This window comes from Crinia signifera, chromosome 5 (genome assembly GCF_055691185.1).
Source record: "Crinia signifera chromosome 5, ASM5569118v1, whole genome shotgun sequence".
In the NCBI taxonomy this organism is placed as follows: Eukaryota; Metazoa; Chordata; class Amphibia; order Anura; family Myobatrachidae; genus Crinia; species Crinia signifera.
The window spans coordinates 131,630,474-131,650,405 of record NC_139221.1 but is presented as its reverse complement, the minus strand read 5'-3'; the positions used below and the strand labels follow the sequence as shown (position 1 = coordinate 131,650,405).

The following is a 19,932-nucleotide window of genomic DNA, read 5'->3' as shown; positions in this document are numbered from 1 at the left end:
GCGCCCCCCTTCCCACCGAAAATGCAGGGGGGGCGCCCCCCTTAGGGTAAACAAATCCCCCCCGCCCGCCACCCCCGTGCAGCCGTTACCTCAGCCGCGATTGTGCTGCCAGTGTAGGGGAGCCGAGGTGCAGGGGGGGGTGTGGCGGAAGGGGGGGAGGTTTACCTCCTGCCGCATCCGACCGTCTGCGCCTGGTCCCGGTTCTCCCGGCGGCTGCTGCTACTGAGAAGTGACACTTGGAAAATGGCTGCCCCCCATACAGCAGACGAAAAACTGTCTGCAGTATGGGGGCAGCCATTTTCCGAGTGTCTCTTTTTGTATTAGCAGCGCTGCAGCAGTAGCCGCGAGAGCTGGGACCCGGCACAGGCAGAAGGCAGTGAGTAACTAATAATAGTCCCGGAGCCCCCCGGTGCCCACAAACCCTCAGCGCCTCCCCGCCACTGCTGGGGCTGCGGGGCATTAGTTACGCCACTGCTGTTATAGGCTTGCAAAGACATCCGAGCATTGTATGCAATCATTTTGATCAGAAGTAGCTGTATTGTCTCCCCTAATACATTGCATGAACCAGTACTTATGTCTCTGGTCTGCGATACAATCAACCTGCCTGTTTCCATTAGCTATTTATTTATTTTTAATCCTACCAGATGCAGAAAAGTCAGACAGCTGTGGGGAATAGGCTAGTCTTAAAACAGCATAGCTGTGTTACCCAGAACCAAGCTCAACAGGATTCTCCCACAGATCATCATACATTACTATATCTGTTAGGCTAAACCTTGTTGTATTTAAAAAAGGCATGGTTTTGAGATAACCAGTTTAATTAAAGCCACGCTTTAAAATGGCATTTAAATTGTATATATGTTATGTAATAGGTTGTTTTTTTTTTTCTAAAAAAAAAAAACCTATTTCCACTATCTACTGTATTTTTTAAAAGCAATTACTGTTATAATTGATTCATTTTATTTAAACATCTCCACGATATGATTACACAAAATGGCAATAAGTATTCAGGACAGGTCAGGTCAAGTCTTTTTACAGTGTCCAAGGGCAGTAGCCCTTAAATTGCCCATACACTCTGCAATGTTGAAGCAACCTGTACAGTTTCAGCCAGAATCAGAGATTAAGAGCATTTTTCTTGAGTGGAAAGTGTGCTTGGATTATGACCCACATGAGCCTTTGGGTATGATATTCTTGCAATCACACAGGAGGAGGTATTCAGTTGAAAGGTGGGCCGCAACCATTTAGAAATTTAGGAGCTCGGCACCACCAGAACTTTTACATAGTTTACTAGCAATTTGTTGTGTCTAGGGAACCAAATGTCTAGATCTCGTTCAGTTTCACCACCCACGTGTGCAGCCAAATTAAACGCTAATAATTGATCGGTGCATGGCCAGTTTTCGTGCTACCAGTAGCTGTTCATATAATAACAATAATAGTGTACTTCACACCATGGCAGCAATGGGCTGTGCATGAGTGGAAGGCATTGCTTCCAAGTGCAGCTTTCCAGTTTATGGAATTTCTTGTTTGTGTGAAGTGAATAAAAGCTGGTTAATCATTAAAAGGTAGTCCAGGGATGAAAGTGAAGCAAAATCCCCGAAAGCAGATGCGTTTTCAGCCTTAAACGGGGCTGCATTGGGTGAAACCGTGGGATTTCCCTGCAAACTGCGTCTTTTATCAGGCGATCCAACAGGATAGCATTTTTTTTTTAATGGTTTAGCAGGGTTAATTGGATGCTGCCCACCCTTTAGTTTTATTGAATATGGCCCAGCCATAAGCCATATCTTATGATAAATTTGCAAAAGTATTATTTTTTTTATAAATTTGTGATCAGCAGCCTTTTATGCTGAAAATTACTTCATGAAGATGTACAATTAAAGTTCTTCCTCCTTTTCAGATCTTTCTTCCAAGTTTAATTTTTTTCTGATGGCTTTGTTTCACTGTAAAAGTATTAGCAACTGCAAGATTTCGTTAAAACAGTGGTTCCCGAACTCGGCCATCAGAACCCAAAATAATTTGCTTTTTCCAAGTCCCCTTAAATGTAGGACACTTTACATAATATCTGTTGCTAATTAAAACCAGGAAAGTGCAGGCTTGAATTTAGGCAGGTACTTTTTACAGGAATATTCTCACTAGTATAGCCTGCAACTCGGATAACATTTAGGCTTTACACTACACTAAAAGTGTTCTGGTCTTAAAAGATATTAAATTCACATATGCACTTACAGTATATGAAGCTTAAAGGGAATGATAATCTTATTCACTGTTAAAGAAACAATCTAATCCTTATCAGTCCATCAGTTCAATGGAATCCACAAAAAAATTATTCAAGTCTTATCTTGTTCTAGATGTGCACTTTGCTTCACTTTTCCTTTTACAACATTTGCCAAAGTGATTAACCCTATCACATTTCATGTGTTTTACTATTAGCATTGCAGATTTTAGGATAGTGGCGGTTTCCACATCTGCTATGCATTTTTTCTATTAGACGGTACTGCTTCATTTTAGAGTTGGGTTTTGGTTGGTTCGGCACCATCAGTTTCTTTGTGCAGCTCTGGAACATGAGTATGACTGTAGTGATTCCTTCCTCAGCCATTAAAAACTGGACTGCACACGCTTCCAGCATTACCACCAACCTGAAGCTGAAGATTTTACATTTAAGTGAGTGTGTACAAGTAGTAAACATGTGTCTAATGCAATAACATAAGGCACTAGAGAAATGTACATTATGCAAGTGAAGCTAGCAATGCCTATAGGGCATGCCATGCAACATGGACATTAATATAAATATATATATATACACAAATGTCCAAAAACTTTTTTGTGACTGCATCGGCTTAAAAGGGGTCCCTCCATCAAACAAATGTCATTTATTGCTTTGAACATGTCTTCCCGCAATGTTTAGTAAATATTTTCCTTTATTTTTCTGCCATCTTAAAGTAAGCGGTTTTCTACTTGTTTTTGTGAAAATGTAACCACTGATTGAATATTCAAGATCAGAAAGTAGTTTGATTTGGTGCAAATATTGTGATGTGGAGACCTAGTAAGTGCCAAAACTAGCCTATGACAAGTCTAGTCTCCTTACTATAAAATACATGTTGTCATAGGCCAGAAGTGATCAGGAACAGATTTTAAGTACATACAGGTTCATGTGAATGCAATTATTTGTCTTTCACAGAACCCCTTTAATACATGTTGAACACAGTCTAAATACCGATTTTCTCTATTCCATAGATATATTGTAGTACCATGTCAACCCCATTTATTTGCTTAGTAGATTGGCCTTTTTGACATGTCAATGTTTTGGATTATTTGGGCAAATTATATTACAGGTTTTAGTGTAGATATTGATATGTCTTAGTTGTGTCATATATTCAGTTCTCATTAGTGTTTTCTAAGGGACCGGTATGAAAAAGAATGACCAAATCCAAACGTTTCAGATTGGCGATGGAGCATGTGGATACAGTACTACAGAGTCAAAAGCTGGCTGAGAACATTCTCCAAAATGATTTAAAAGCTGTCATTCCCCTCCATCTTGCCTCTTACACATGGTTCTCCATTTCCTTGTTGCCCTCACTGAATTGCACTGTACGTCTTTCTCTCTACTCTCAGCTTTTCTTGCTCTCATTCCAGAATGCTCTCAGCTTGTCTTTTTCCGGCAAATCTGTTTTCCATGTCTTCGTGTGCTCGTGCTCCAACCTGGAACGTTTGGTCTCTGTCCAAGTCAGGCGCTGAAAAGAAGGGTTAGAAGTGAGTTTTCTCTATGGATTTATGTGCAGTGCATGAGTTCATTTTGATTTTTGCAGAAGTCAGTGATGGTGGTGTAAAACACATTCCACTCTTTTTGTAGTGCTTTCTTCTGCCACCTAATGCATTGCTTGTTTGCTACATTATGTTTTGCATCATTATTTTATATGTTTAATAATGTGTCAGGACATGAAATAACCAGTGGTTAAAACAGCTTGGACAATTATGGAGCCAATCCAATAAATCCTGAATGCAATCCTTACGCCCCATACACACTAGGTTGAGAAAAGGCTTTCCCAGCGATATGGTTTACAATATTGCCTAGTGTGTACACTCCATGGAGTGAATGATGTGCACCCCCGTGCAGCTGCTGCATGACCACCGCTCCCTTTTCTCCCCAGCATCGGCAACTGTGTATGCCCTTGCTGATGCCGGAACGCCAGCCAGTATCTGCGCCGGCAGGAACTCATTTAATGTGTATGGGGTTTTAGAAAGGGATGCAGCCAGTTTACCAATGGTCAAAATACCGACAACCATTGGCAGACAGTCAAAATGCCAATGTTCATTATGCTGCCATGCACAAAATGTTGATATGGCCAAAATGGCATTTCAGAATGTATACATGTCATAAAGTCGACATGAGGTTTTCATGATTTTTTTTTAAATGGACTTATTACTTTGCGATCAAAGTGGGCATAGAGATAGATTATAACAGTGTTCTTGAAGCATGGCATGTGCAGGGGCACACTTTTACAGTGTCCATGTTGACCTACTGTGGACACACACAAAAACCATGTTGACTTTTTTGACATGTTGACATTTTAAATGTGTCTGCAGTTTGACCGTGTTGGCATTTTGACCATGTCAGCGTAATGCATGTCAACTTTTCATAATGATTAGTCATTTTGTTATTGCTAAAGTTCAGCCCATTCAGCAAATGTATATTATGTTGTTTTTTTTTCATTTGTTTTATTTATTTTTCATGAATGTACTGTATGTCTCTTTCAGTTCCATGTCTATAGCTGCAAGCCTTGTGAGCGAAGATACAAAGACCAAGTTTTTGAACAAAATGGGCCAGCTGACGACATCGGGTGCAATGTTAGCAAATGTTTTTCAGCGCAAGAAGTAAATGGCTTCTTGCCAGCCAATAAAACACTAATAATGGACCACGTGCTCCTTGTACTTGAAGTACTTGCCTTTTTTTTTCTTTTTTTGTTCTCTGTCTGATGTATATTTTATTAAAAACTCCAAAGATATTTGCACTTCATTATAATTTCAGCATGTCAGTTGATTTGGAAGTTAATACTGTAGTTGAAGTTAAACAGGACCCATAGCCTATATCTTGTCTCCGTTCTGTGTTTTGTCTAATTTTTTTTTATACATACAAAAAATATAAATATATATATAGTGAAAAAGTATTTTTTGCTGAAAGAAATATTGGCAATTCTATCTGTTAAATACTGCACAAATTGCAATGGTACTTAAAAAAAAAAAAAACAACTGTAAATTTAAATTCATTGTCATGAAGTAATAAAGTGAGAGATTGCTATGTATTTAAATTATGAAAATACCTTACAATTTTGTTGTTGTTCTTACCTTAATAAGAAAAGAACCAGCCAGTGTTTCCTTGTGCCTTTTTTGGATTCATTGTGAATGAGACCATTATAGAAGGATAACGCATTCATAATACTGGAGATTTCCTTGGTTTTTCATTTCCCATTTGTCTTTGGCATGTATTCAATGCGGCCGGCAAGGGGGTTTTTATGGCGAGGATGGCTGGTTTTCAGCGAGGATCGCCGAAAACAAGCCATCCTCGCCATTTAACCCCCTCGCCGGCCGCTCGCCTTATTCTGTGTTCTGTGAGAATCCTTGGTGTCAGAAGACGGCAAGGACTTCCTTGAGCGGCGAGGTTTGCGGCTAATGCAGCGAGCCCACTGCATATAGCCACAAGCCTCACCATTTTGACAGCCGCACACGCCGTTTCTACCTTGCTTTTTAGAAATAACAAGGTGGAAATGGCGAGTGCAGGTGGCCAGATGAATATTGAGGGCGGGCTATGACGGTGAGCAATAGGCACTGCTCGTCATAGCTCGCCTGATCGGCATTAAATATACCCCTTTATGTAGAAGTGCAATGATACTACAGTGGTATTCTAACTGAAAAGCAATACATCTCTTCAGTTTAAATGGGAAGAATGTTGGATGCAATATTTTTGTGGTCTTCAAAATAACTGAACTTTACACTGTATTTACTATCACAAAATGTATTATTTTTGTCCTTACTGCTGTTTCTGACTACTGGTAATACCATACCAAGGAGCTGTAACTAAATTTTCCTCAAAGATACTGTATGAAGACTAAGGGCGGCAATTCAGTTATCTGCTTGTCTGTGATGTGCCATTCTGGGTACATTGTGTGCCATTCTGGGTACATTGTGTCCAGCAATATCACAATTTTCCCCTTGCACGTGATAGAGGTGTATAAATGGGGGCTCATCAGCTTTAATTGAATCATTGGCACCTTTCTGTAAGATTTTAACCCTTTGTGTGCCGACATCTCTGAGAGATGTTCAAAAATCCACTAAAACTCAAATTTGTAATATAAATTCAAATAGAAAATGTGTAAAAAAAAATTTGATTTCCTATATAAGGTAAACATTACAGATCGTTATGATGAATAAAAGTATTTGCTTGCCAATATTAATACCTATTTTGACAGATTTACTTGGCACCCAAAGGGTTAAATAAATGAATTGTGGTGCCCATTTGGGTCATTTTACTTTTGTACAACATGCCTTTTATTAATTCTTCTATTCCCTTAGCTATGAGATGAGCTGCTGAAGTGTTGGGCTGTGTGGGAGATTCAGGTTAGGACAATGTGGCTTGGAATGAGGAGGAAGGACCAAACTGTTGACAAATGTTGGCCAATTTTCGACACTCAACAGCCAGAACATTGAATTCCGACTCTCGAGGCATAGGCCTGGGATTCTGCCTTTTAGGAACATTCTGACAGATGGGACCCCGGATTGAATACCACTCTGAATCACCTTTAAACATTGTTACATTTAAATCTAAACTGTAGGGGGATGGCGAAAGCCTGATTAACTGTCGTATTTGTGATCATTTTTGTTATTTTGTTCGATCACTTATTTTCCATAATCTGAATAGCACAACTATATATTGATATTGCTTATACTGTAGAATATTGCAGTAAATGTGTTTGCTGCAGATTTATCACTACAGTATATTAAGACCTTTATACATAAAGAGCAAGTCAATTTACCAGAGTTTGCCACTTAGTTCGCATTAGTGCTGTTGTGTGGCTAAGTACATACTAAAGCAAAATTGAGGAAAAATCCGTATAAAGACAAAATATTGGTCTGATACGAGTGATTCATGCCATGCATCATTATGCTTTATCTGCAACTTCATCACCATTCCTTTGTAATCTAAAATCCAATCTGAAGTACCTAGTGCCCTAGGGGCCTGGAGATGCACTAATCGGTATGTGAGCCACTACAGATGCTGAAAGTGGACATCTCAGTCTGCACATTCAGATGCATGGATGTATACTGAGAAAGGACTTTGTTGTGGCATTTGCATAGTCGCAGATGGGTAACAGCCAAAAGGCTCAAACTTAGACGAGGCTGTGTTCAACGCAAAATCAACCCCTACTGTATATACATACTGAGAAGCAAAGCTGAAGATTAAGTATGCCGTATGTGAAGTACTACCCTGTCACATCAGGAGTCTCGTGCCATAGGGTGTAAAATAATAGGTGTATGACAGCACGTCTGTAAATATTAATATGCATTCTATAACTGGAGTTTTTACACCTAGCAAAATATGTCTATCATGTGCATCGCTCTCTCTCTCTCTCTCTCTCTCTCTCTCTCTCTCTGCAGTAGATGGCCATGTTAGAAGAGCTTCACTAATTAGGCAGGGTAAGAATGATGGCTTTATAGACTGGTTGTGAGGGTATGCACAGTGCTCGTGGGTAATGCCAGTGATGTTATACTGCATTAACTAAGTTGCCTGTGAATCGACTTTTGATCCTGTATGAGATCCTATAACCCAGTCCTTAATGTGTTGGAGGGTCTTTTGGGAGGTAATACTTTATGCTTTGATTTATAGTTACAAAAAATGTAATTTGATATTTCTGGTTTTCTTTTATTATGTGTATAATAGTTTTATATAGAGCTTGGCACCCAAGACACACTAATGCTGCTTTCAGACCGCATAACTGGCTTTGACCCTGTATTTGGAAACGTTTCCAAAAACGGGTCTGCCAGATAAAACCCCTTTCACACCGCAGCACTTAAACGGTATATTACCGTTTAAGTGCCGATTTTTTGACACTGGCAGACCCGTTTTTGGAAACTTTCCAAATACAGGGTCAAAGCCAGTGCAGCCTTCAGCCCTCCCCTCCGTGCAGCTCCCCCCCCCCCCCTCGCGTGTCGACCGAGAGCATGTCGACGCCCCCCGCGCATGTCGACGCCCCCCGCGCATGTCGACGCCCCCGCACGTGTCGACGCCCCCCACCCCACCCCGCGTGTCGGCGCCCCCCCCCCCCCCCCCCCGTGTCGACTTACCCCGTGCCGGTACCTCCGTTGTGGACTGCAGCTCAGTATGCTCGGAAAGCACTTATGAAAAAAGTGTCTTCCAGAAAATGGCTGCCCCATAGGAAACCCTGTTTAAAAAAACTGTCTTCCGTATGGGGGGCAGCCATTTTCTGAAAGACACTTTTTTCATAAGTGCTTTCCGAGCATACTGAGCTGCAGTGCCGGGAACCACAACGGAGATACCGGCACGGGGTAAGTCGACACGGGGGGGCGCCGACACGCGCGGGGGGGTCGACACGCGGGGGGGCCGTCGACACGCGCGGGGGGCGTCGACACGCGCGGGGGGGGCTCCAGTGCTGTGAATACTTAATGAGCGCTCATTAAGTATTCACTGTGCTGAATTTAGGACCCAGCTCATTGGCTGGGTCCTAAATACCGTTTCTGAGCCGATTTTTGCGCTAAAATACCGGTTCAGAAACGGGTAGGACCCTGCATTTTAACCGGTTAGAAAAAACGGCATTTTCTAACCGGTTAAGTGGGACTGGACCTTTCAGACCGCACACATTACCGTTTTAAAACGGTAAAAAAACGGCAATTTACCGTTTTAAAAGTGCGGTCTGAAAGGGGCATTAATGTCCTGGTATTAAAGCTGTAATTGGGAACAGGTGACTTAGTACCTCAATTGAGACAGTAGAAGATGGTATATCAAAGGGCGCTGTCTTATTCTAACACCAACAAGCGTTCTTAAAATCTGTGTATGTCTTCCCCAGGGGTCCACACTCATAGAGACATATCTATATGGGAGAAAAGACAGAGGGTAGGAGACAATGTCAGGTCACTTCTTATCTCAAATCAGGTCGAAATCCAATGTTCAAAACACTTACATTAGATTTCGACCTGATTTGAGATAAGAAGTGACCTGACATTGTCTCCTACCCTCTGTGTTTTCTCCTATATATATGTCCCTATGAGTGTGGACCCCTGGGGAAGACATACACGGATTTCAAGGACTCTTTTGTTGGTGTTAGAATAAGACAGCGCTCTTTGAAATACCATCTTCTACTGTTTGAATTGTGCCTGGGATTGGTAACCCTGTTTGGTATATTTAAGCCGCAGTCTTGAGGCGCGGTCCGATTTCCAAGTCTTTGTTTTTGTTTAGTACCTCAATTGTTGATCTGGATAGCCTTAAAACCTGGACTGTAAGGGGCCTGTTTATCAGGGTTTTTTTTTTTTACAACAAATGATGTTGAACTGCAGTTTCAGTATAAGTGTATGTATTCATGTAAGTACTAATAGCCTAATGTAGGAGATTTCACAGATAATCTCCTGCAATGGGGACTACAATGTGATTTCTATACAACCAAACTCTGAAAAGGAAAAGAGAAGCTTTCATGTTCAGTTACACCATCTCCTTTTGGTGTTAAACTGCTTTGAGCCTATGGAGGCCTGGGGGGGGGGGGGGGGGGGGTGTGTTTAATCTCTGGCGATATATCCTCCATTTTCACCTATACTAGATCGAATTTACATTCAAGCTATTTAATTTATTTCTATATCTTCTGACTTTCGTAAAAACTGTGGATAGACGATTTCACATCTTTTTTTCATGGAAACGGATGCAAATTTGGAAATTTAGCAGCTATTTCCGTGAATGTAGATTCGGCTCTTTAAAGATCCAAATCTGCAGCGGTGAGTTCTGGATGAAGATGGCCAGCATTAAATAAGAAATATCAGCCAGCATTGAAGACCCCCATAGTAGCAGGGAAGAGATCTCCCAATCCCCCTTCCGCAGTCTCCATCTGGTGCTGACTCCAATTCCCTGGAGGAGCCTTCACAAGTGTGAAAAATTCCTCTAAAATGCCTGAGAAGTCACTTATGGGGATAGTGGTTATGGGATATTCATACATAGCAGGAATATTTTCATTAAAAAGGAAAATATCTGCCACAAAACTCATTTTTAATCGCGGTAGTGCCACAGTTATTAATACATAGGCCCCTTATTGTGCCTTGCTGACAATGATCTACAATAATGCACACATACTGTAAAGTATACTGTAGATTCAGATTCTAACTGATGATTAACAGAGCTCAGAAAAAAATCACATGCACTCATGTTGGTGTTTACTGGGACAACTTCACCTTTGCCATTTATGGGTATATGTCAGACAATCTTAAATTATTTAAATGGTATCATCCAAGATGGCAACTGAATGAAGGTGAATATTGACTAGGTTTAAATTAAGTTATTTTAGCTATAATTTAGAATAGAGGTAATGTGTTGTTTGTTTATTCTCAAACTATTTCTGAATGTCTTTTTACATTACTGTATTTTCATAAAATAAATTTAAGCTTTGTTGTGCATTGTTTTGGTAAAATTATGTTTGAAGATATAAAATTGTCACTGAAAGGTAGGTCAGTAGAATGTTTCCTGAAACTTGTTGTCCTGTATGGAAGATCTTTACCCAAATGCTTGTAAATGAGATGAACTGGAGGTACGCCTTCACGATATTGATGCTTGCTTTCCTTATTCCATACGCTCATCTACCTGAGAGTCATGTTTCCATCTGGTAGATAAGACTGGTTTCTACTGTACATTAGCTGTATGAGTTATATTTGGAAGCGTTCCAGTTCTTACATTGTGCTTTCACTATACAGTATTTGTGAAACCTTCATTGTATCTGTACATACATTTTGAATAATATCTAATTTATTACATGATAAATTACACAAACCCCTTTTCTTTCTATTAAAATGTAATTTCTCGTAAAACTATATGTTTAAATTGTTTGTCCCTTTCTTATCTTTTAGTATTTACGCTAGTGGTTGGTTTTTCAATTTATTTATTGGTGCAAAGTTATACATTCATTTGTCTATATGGCTGATTATACCTCTCAAGGGAAGTAACACTACTAAATGCTAGAGGCCACTCTACAAACCAAATGACTCCTTTGTGTGCTAAAATATGTCATAACGAAATAAAAGCAAACTTGCTGGGTATGGCGAGGGGGAGCTGTGAAGACAGAGATTGGAGGTAGGAGTAGATAGGAACTGGGGGTGGGGTAGAGAGTTTGTCAGCTAAAAACAGTCACTGCTCAAACTGACAGTACATTGCAGAAGTCAGCTTTTAACTATTGATTAATAAGAGTCCATATTTTAGGAAGCTGGTCTCCAACTAATCCTAAATTTAGGCACTTCTAAAGTGCTATAACTTGTACTGAATCCTACTGAGCAGTTGCAGGACAATCAAGGTGATTCTACATTGTATTAATGGTCATTACATTAGCATCTGCATTATATTACTTACTAATACAATTTCACTGTGTTTTATTACTTGAATATGACCATATTACTGGCTTCTGCATTGTGTTACTGGACATTAGTGACTTTTGCATTGTATTACTGGTCTCTGCATTATATATAAAAAGGTGATGATCATCGGGTAAGAAATGGTTGCCTTTTTTGGGGATGAATGCAAATTATGTTTATCTAAATGTTACCCATGTCTCCTACATTTGTAGTTAAGGGGTCTTCACACAGGAAGATTTGCTGAGCATTCTTAGTGATGCTAGTTCGCTCAGAACGCTCAGCAAGATCACACAGCACACAGCAATGTGTCAGAGATGTGACAGCGATGTGTGCTGAGCGATCTGTCAGGGCCAGTGTTCTCTGGTGCGCTTGGTACGAGCGGGCACAGCAAACTGTGCTAAACATCCATTTGCACCCGGGCGGGTAACTCAGTGAGCAGGAGGGGGGGGTGGCCATGCCAGCTGCATTACATCCACATGTAGCGCTATGAACTTAGCAGCATTGTGAGTGGACCAGAATAAGGTATATGAATTTGCAATGTTGTGTCACTCAAAATATATGGTAGCTTTGTTATCGCTCTTATTTTGGTTGACCTGTTGAACTAAAGAATTATTTATTTTGAAAAACAAAAAAAGCAGCCACAGAACCCTTGTCCAGAAGATTCTTTGTGTCATCCTCTAGATTCAGGTGGATAACTTTGAAGAAAGTTCACATCTCGCCACCAAAATGTAATGTAAACAAACACTTCAGTCCAAACTTCAGAAGTGAGTAATTTGATTTGCAAACAAAGAGACTGATTCGGGTGATGATGCCCCCATATATCCCTACTGTGTTGTCTGGTGCACTGTGGCTGCAAACTATTAATGCTGCGGCCAAGGTCTCTCTCAGAAAATGGAGATTTTCAGGCACTTAGTAGAAACTTCAGTGGCTGGCTTGCAAACTTCATACAGTCATGCAGGTCATCCAATGCTGCATTCAAGGATGAAGCACAGATCACTACTGCAAGCAAGAGGTATCTACCTAGATCAGACACTTCTTGCTGCATTTATATAGTAGAACATTGCTGCTGCTTCCATGTAAGTTTTTTTCCTTATATATATATATATATATATGAAAACTGCGTTCAGCAGTTAAAACGGCAGTCAGGTCGGCAGCTGTCACCTTGTGCAATTTTGCATTCCTAAATAAACCATGTTTTCTTCACCTACATCCGTGTGCCGGTTCCATCCTTTCCACGAAGGGGTAAGTGCTGTCTATTATTCTACTATGTACCTGGCACCGGACTTTTTATTCTTCTAAGCCCAGAGTGCCAACCCGATAAACCCACCTACATATATATATATATATATATATATATATATATATATATATATATATATATATATATATTATGAGAAAAACAGAAAGGCGCACAATGAGCGTAAATGTAACAAACACTTTTACTGTTATAAATGCTCACATACATGGAAGTTTAAAACAGCAGGTATGCTTAGAATTATAAAAACCCGGGCGGCAGGAGTAGAACTTCTCACAGGCAGGTGCACAGCGTGCAAGCAGCCAGAGCCTGGAAGCCGGGACCGGACAGATGGATGTCAGCAGCGTCAAAGGAAGAGTCTGTGTCACTTAGGAGAAACACCTGAAACTCCTGAGTGACACAGACTCTTCCTTTTGACGCTGCTGACATCCATCTGTCCGGTCCCGGCTTCCAGGCTCTGGCTGCTTGCACGCTATATGTATGTGTATGTATATATATATATATATTTGTATATATATAATTTGGGGTTTTTTTTCTCTCTCTTGGTATACAATATGAGAATAGCAAAAATCTTTCAAAGAAAAGTTTTCATATAGAGTAGTAGTATAAACCACAATCAATTTTAAATAGAAGTTCTAGCATATATCTATCAAAAACTAAAACAAATAGTAAAGTATTGCATAATCTTAAGCTATGCAATAGGAAAAAAAAGTGCGCTAGAAATAACCAAATTGAAACACAAGAGGAAAGAAGGAAATGGGAGGGGAAAGGTAGTACCTAGTGAGTAAAGTTGGCAGTATTTGAAGAGCTGCATTAAATTGAATTGAATGGAGCTGGGGCTAAGCACAGGAGGAGAGTGTAAATCAATGTCAATTATTCCTTATGTGGTTAATACCACTTGTCAGCATTAGAACCAATCCATGGATTTAAATTGTTTTTAAATTATATGTTGTTGAAACCATGAATAAACCGGACATTTGATAGAAAACATTTAAGGTAGATACCACTTTCTGATGGTACCATATGTTTGCATGGAGCTGCAGCTATAATGTAAGTAAATAAATTATTTAAGTGTACTTCTTGTAAGTGAGAGGATTGTAGAATACATAAAGTGGAATCAAAGGGGCAGATGTATTAAGCCTTAACAAGAGATAAATGCAAGGGTGATAAGGAGAGATAAACGTCCAGCCAATCAGCTCCTTACTGACTTTTTTCAAACACAGCCTGTAACATGGCATTTAGCAGGTGATTGTTTGGACGTTTATCTCTCTTTATCACCCTTGCATTTATCTATTGTTAAGGATTAATACATCTGCCCCAAAGTGAGAAAATCCAATTGGTCCTGATAACAAATAAATACATTTATATCTGCTTCAAAAGCCTTGTACCACTGTATTTCATAGGCGGAATTAACTAAGAGAGAATATAAAAATGTTGTCATATAGGGGATGGATTGTCTATAGTTAAACATCGATACTAGGAGATCATCAAATTCCAGGAGGGTGATAGTGGATTTACACAATGATTTGTTTGCAGATACACATAAAAGTCACACAAAGTTATGTTGAAAAGTTGTTGGCGTGTGTTAAATTAATAAATTGTGACCCCTGATCAAACACCTTAGATGTAATGCTGAGCCCCTTATCACGCCATTTCCAAAATTTTAATTAGTGAGGGTGTGAATGCCGGATTACCCCAGAGTGGAATAAATGGGGAAGAGAGGCAGTTTCTTAATATCTAGCCATACCTATTGTGCGCCTTTTGAGCATAATAGAAACATAAAGCATAGGAGGAATTATTATTGGGGGATTATTATATAACAGGGCTCCTGAAGGATATAGGAAGAATAATGCATTGTCCAATGAAATATCTGTATATGTGCTCCTATTTAGTAGCTAGTCACTGGTATATACAAATAATATTGTTAAAGAATATGTTCCAAAATTGGTAAGTCCCACACTTCCATTATTGCAAGTTTTATTTGAACATTGCGGTTCCAGTACTTGGTGCCACCATCTTGCAATAGTCATGGGATTCAAATCTGACCAATCTCGGTGAGCTGATGAATGGTTCCAATCACAAACTGGTGGGGGGTAGGTATAAAAGGGAAATCCTGGGACTCAGGAGTCGCCAATGGAATGTCGGTCAAAGTCAGTTCCAAGGAAGGATTGGGACGGAAAATCAGCCTGGGAAGTCTATGGAAGCAGGCCTATGGAGGTGGGGTCTGTTAAGGGGGTGGGGCCCATTGAAGGGGCGTGATCTTTCTTCAAGGGCTTAATTCTGTGTTGGACACAGTTGCAACAGTCCTTGTGTCTTTCTGCAGTTGTGTCTGGAACTTTATGCTAATTTCACTAAAATGCATCAGCCCACTGAGAATCTTCTCTGTACCTTTTATTGCATATCTGCCCCTGGTCTGTTCGGTCAAGTCCAGAATGTTTTCTTCAAGACAGGCTAAATCCAGCTCAGTCCAGTCTAATCTGATTTACTGTAGTTTTTTGGAGTTCAGTGTCTACCATTTTTATAGGTGACCCAGATCGGGGGCAAGGACCTGCCTGTCGGGCACTGCTGAGGCCACCAGTGTGTTAAACCCAGTGCCCCTGCTCTGGGTCTCTGCCAATCGCCTAGAATCCGATTATCCCAAAAAAGCTGATTTGACCAATACATCCAGCCATATATTGCGATTAATGACCAATGGTCATTATTATTGTATCCATTTAGATGCCATTTTTATTGGGTTAAAACCCATGCGATTAGAGTAGGCAGCTTCTTATTGGGGATTATGCTGAGGCATGCAAAACATAATTCCAGATTACAGCAATTACCGGGGAAAAGGATGCAGGCATTGGGGCTAATAGGATAGGCCCAGCCAAACCTACACTTCAAAATCAAACTGGTTTTGCAGTGCAACAGATTGGCACTTTAAAAAAATTGGAGATTTCTTACCAAATCTCTCACCTTCTGAATCTCTCATCCTATTAATTCCTCCCCTCCCCCCCAGGACTTTGGTTCCAAAACTTAAAATGTATTATTCTTTAACCATTCTTTTGTTGAATGGCTTGTATGCTTTGGGTTGTTGTCTTGCTGCATGACCCATATTCTCTTGAGATTCAGCTCATGGACAGATGTCTTCATATTTTCCTTTAGAATATTCTGATATAATTCCAAATTCAAAAGAAGAAATTGATAGACCTTAATATAAATAAGTGTTTATTATCACATAAGTATATAGATAATATATATATATTTTTTAATATAGCTACAGTTATGCTTCCTTTAAAACAATCCTTGTGAAAACAGCCCTATTGGTGGAATAGCTCAATAAATTCAATATACAGTATGTTAGTGTTCCTTTAAGGAAATACACAACGCAGGGTAGTAATAGTCGCTGCTAATATGTCTTCATTCAGGTGTACAGCACTATGCTTAACCTCCTTTACAATATCTTACCTTAATTAGGTGTGTAGTCCAATGTGGGGATGGAACCCCCAAATAGGTTGCTGCCAACAATGGTAGATCATTACAGCCACCAATGTGTGCCATTCAGCAGCTATATGCAATTTAGGGGCACGGCAATAAGCTGATGGAGTGATCTGTACACCGTTCAGTGGCTGGTAAGGTCCCCGATGCTTCCCTGCTGTCAAGAGCTGGCAAATAGTTGAGGACACCGATGGTAAATGTACGGAGGAAGGGTGGTGACACCATGTAGGACCAGGGCGGTAGTTGCACTTTCCTGATCAAGATGAGAGGATATTATGAGTAGTAAGTAATAAGTAGCTTATTTCAGTGTGACTACATTTTATTGCGTTAAAGCAAAATCACTTTTTAAAATAATTTATTAACTATTGACATATTTATGTTTTGCGCCCTTTATTTTTTTTTCTGTTTTGTAATTCAGAAATCTTTGTCCCATCAATGATAGCTAGATGTCCAGGGCCAAATGCAGCAAAAACAGGCACAAAAAGAATTATACTACTACCATCATATTTCACAGATGTTATGTGCTTTTTATGTTGGAATGCAGTGTTCTCCTTTCTCCAAACATAATGATTTTCATGTAAACCAAAAAGATCTATTTCGGTTTCATCTGTTCCAATAGACAGACAGCAATGTTATTTTTGGAGAGCAGCTGCTTTCTCCTTATAATTCTGCCATGCACAGCATTGTTGTTCAGTGTCCTCTTGATAGTGGAAACTGCTATTGTGAGAGACTTTCAGTTGCTTTGAGATTTACCTTTTTTAAGCCTTTCTCTCGGCTGTTGGTTGAACACTCTGGGGAGAGTAAAACGGTCTGGAATTTCAACATTGGCAAACAACCTTGATGTATAAGGGGCGTGACCATGCATAGTCATTCGTAGCACACACAATGGCTGATATTTTGTACAATATCTGTTGGCATGGCCAAAAAACGATGATATTAAAAAAAACTTCTAGTGTTTATGCACCTTTAGTAATCTAAGGAGCACCCCTAAAGAAATCATCTTCTCATAGTAAGACTGATAATATGGTTTACAAGGTTTGAAGGGAGAGCTATTTTCCTAAAAGCTTAGGTTATTTAACTTAAGGATATTAATAGATTTTAGCTATTTACACGGTATACTTTATCATTTGTATCACAGGCCCATACAAATTAATATACTATAATTAGATACATTAAACGATTAGAAAACTTTATGACTTAAAAAAATTTTTTTTGCTCAAATGAAATTCTCCCATTTAGGAATATGATTTTCCCAGTTGCTTGCTCCAAAGTGAAATAATCATTCATTCATTCATTCATTCATTCATTCATACATTCATACATACATACATACATACATATTCCCCCGACCACTGATTGTGATGATACTTTAGGAGCTGTACTATGCAATGCGCGCTCCCACGCATCACATAGTACGGTACAAAAAGTATGTGCTGCACATACTTTTTGTACTAGCTATACATCGGATCGCAGTGCATGCACACTGCATGCACTAGGCATGCGATCCGATGTGTGCTGTTTAAGCACACAACGGATCCGATTAACGGACCGTGTATGGGGGGCATTAGCCTAAAAACTGAATGGGGAAAATTACCTACATTTTGGACAGAATTCAGTAACCAGAGTTTCTCAATCAGACCAACACACTTTCTCATATAAAAACTGTGTGGACTAGTTACAGTATACTGCATGTATGTTGTTTTGGAATATTTTCATTATGAGGTTCTGCTTGTAATGTTTTATGTATTTTGTGTATTTGCAATGATATCTGTGTATTTGTTTTGGTGACCCAATTTCCTGTCCTGTTATCGCCTTGGGTATTTATTGGGTCCGTTTGTCGGTGAGTACGTCATTCTTGATTAAATTCTCAGTACAGGATGGAGGAGGTACTTCCTTGGCTACAGTGGCTGACCATCGGACACCTTGGATCATTGACTGCAGCGGTCCAGACATTCTTTGTCTGATTTTCACCAAGTGATACAATATGTTTCCCACCTGTATTTTTTTCAGGATTTTATTACCCTGTGTTTTTTTACCTTTTCTGTGCTAACTAGTATATTCTTTTTCTGTGAGGTAATGTACTAGCGTTTTCTTCTGTGGCTTGTTTTCCATACAGTATAGTCCTCTGTCTGGAGGAGGAGATTTATGAGATTTGACGGAATCACCCAATAACTGTTGAGAGAAATTTACTGGGGCATATGTACTGGAGTGAGAATGCACCAGTCAATCAGCTCCCAACTGTATTTTGTAAACACAGCATGTAACATGACAGTTAAGAGCTGGTTGGGTGCTTTGTCACTCTCCAATGTAACTCTCCAAGGCTTAGTACATATATACATCTGTATTCAAGAATGTGCCCCACCCCTTCATTATTGGACTGTAATATTTTTAAAGCTCTCCAGCTTCCATGGACTGTCCATTAAAGACATTTTATTTATTTTGTTTAAATTGTTTTTTTCTGTTATTATTATTATTATTATTATTATTATTATTATTATTAGGAAAATGCTTTATTTAAATTGAAAAGCAGTATTGTTTTTTCCCCTCTGCAAATTTGGTCAACATTTTTCAACCACAGTCGATGACCTGGCATGTAGGAGCTCTCTATTTGACTACTCTCCATTACTCTGCATTTTATCACTTTTGAAGCTTGGTACATCTGGCCCCCTCTGTTTAGATGGCAATAGAATAATTGCTGCAGACTTTGGACTAGTCTGGGAAATGTAAATTGGCCTCTAAGGGTTACATTTAATAAAGGCTTCTAAAAGTAAAAAAAAAAAAGAGGATGTTGCCTATAAGCAACTAATTAGATTATTTCTATAATTATCTAGGATGCAATAGAGCACAGGTTCTCAAAGTTGGTCCACAGGGCATATTTTGCAGGTATTCTCACAGAATCAAGTGAAATAATTAGCCCCTCCTGCGGATCTTCTACGATGTGTCAGTTAGTAATGAGTGAACCTGTCGGGTGACCTGGAAAAACGTGAACTGTGTGCGGTCCGGAGCTGTAAAGGGAATTATGGGGTGTGGCACAATGTGCAATAAGCATTACGGTGTGTGGCACAATGTGGCCTTGCCCTTATTGTCATTTAGCTACTCCCCTTGTTTTATGTAACCACTCCCATTTGACATGTTACCATGCCTGCAGTGCAAAAAAGTTTCTACGTGCGAAAACAATGGCCCCTTCTGTGTGTGTGTGGCTTCACCTCAATCCCTTTGTATATGACATGCCCCTTCATCCGCATGCCATGCAAGCTCACACACCATCTAGAATCTCCCTGAACAAGTTTCCAAAAGTAGGCAAGTAGCAAGTTCAGCCATATAAAAGTTGTTCACCTAATACTTTGCATGTATCGGTAGTTTAAAAAATAAACACTGCAGAAAAGTGTTCTGCAGCAAATAATCTGATGTAACTGGGATTCACTATTTATGTTCCCACGGGTATGAAAGCACAGCTAGCCATACCAAGGTAGTTTCATATCTCTAATAGTTAAACCACAGGTTGGACCATATCACATACCATTCCCAAAAAGAGAAGCAAAGTCATTTTATAACCTGCGCTGGTATCACAAGTTGTTGCTAAAGGTCTGTTAGAT

At 39.7% G+C, this 19,932-nt stretch overlaps 1 protein-coding gene across 4 annotated transcripts in view; it reads left to right on the top strand.

The window, feature by feature from the left end:
- RELCH (RAB11 binding and LisH domain, coiled-coil and HEAT repeat containing) overlaps nucleotides 1-5,504 on the top strand; it is a 159,533-nt gene extending 154,029 nt beyond the window's left edge. For 2 of the 4 annotated variants that reach the window (XM_083188059.1, XM_083188057.1), the window contains one exon: nucleotides 4,750-5,503. In XM_083188059.1, coding sequence (XP_083044185.1) covers nucleotides 4,750-4,870 — 121 coding nt within the window. In that variant the 3' untranslated portion in view covers nucleotides 4,871-5,503. Of the gene's footprint in view, nucleotides 1-3,627; nucleotides 3,745-4,749 lie in introns of all 4 variants that reach the window. The other 2 variants (XM_083188056.1, XM_083188055.1) reach the window with 2 other exon arrangements.
- The last annotated feature ends 14,428 nt before the right edge of the window (nucleotides 5,505-19,932 follow it).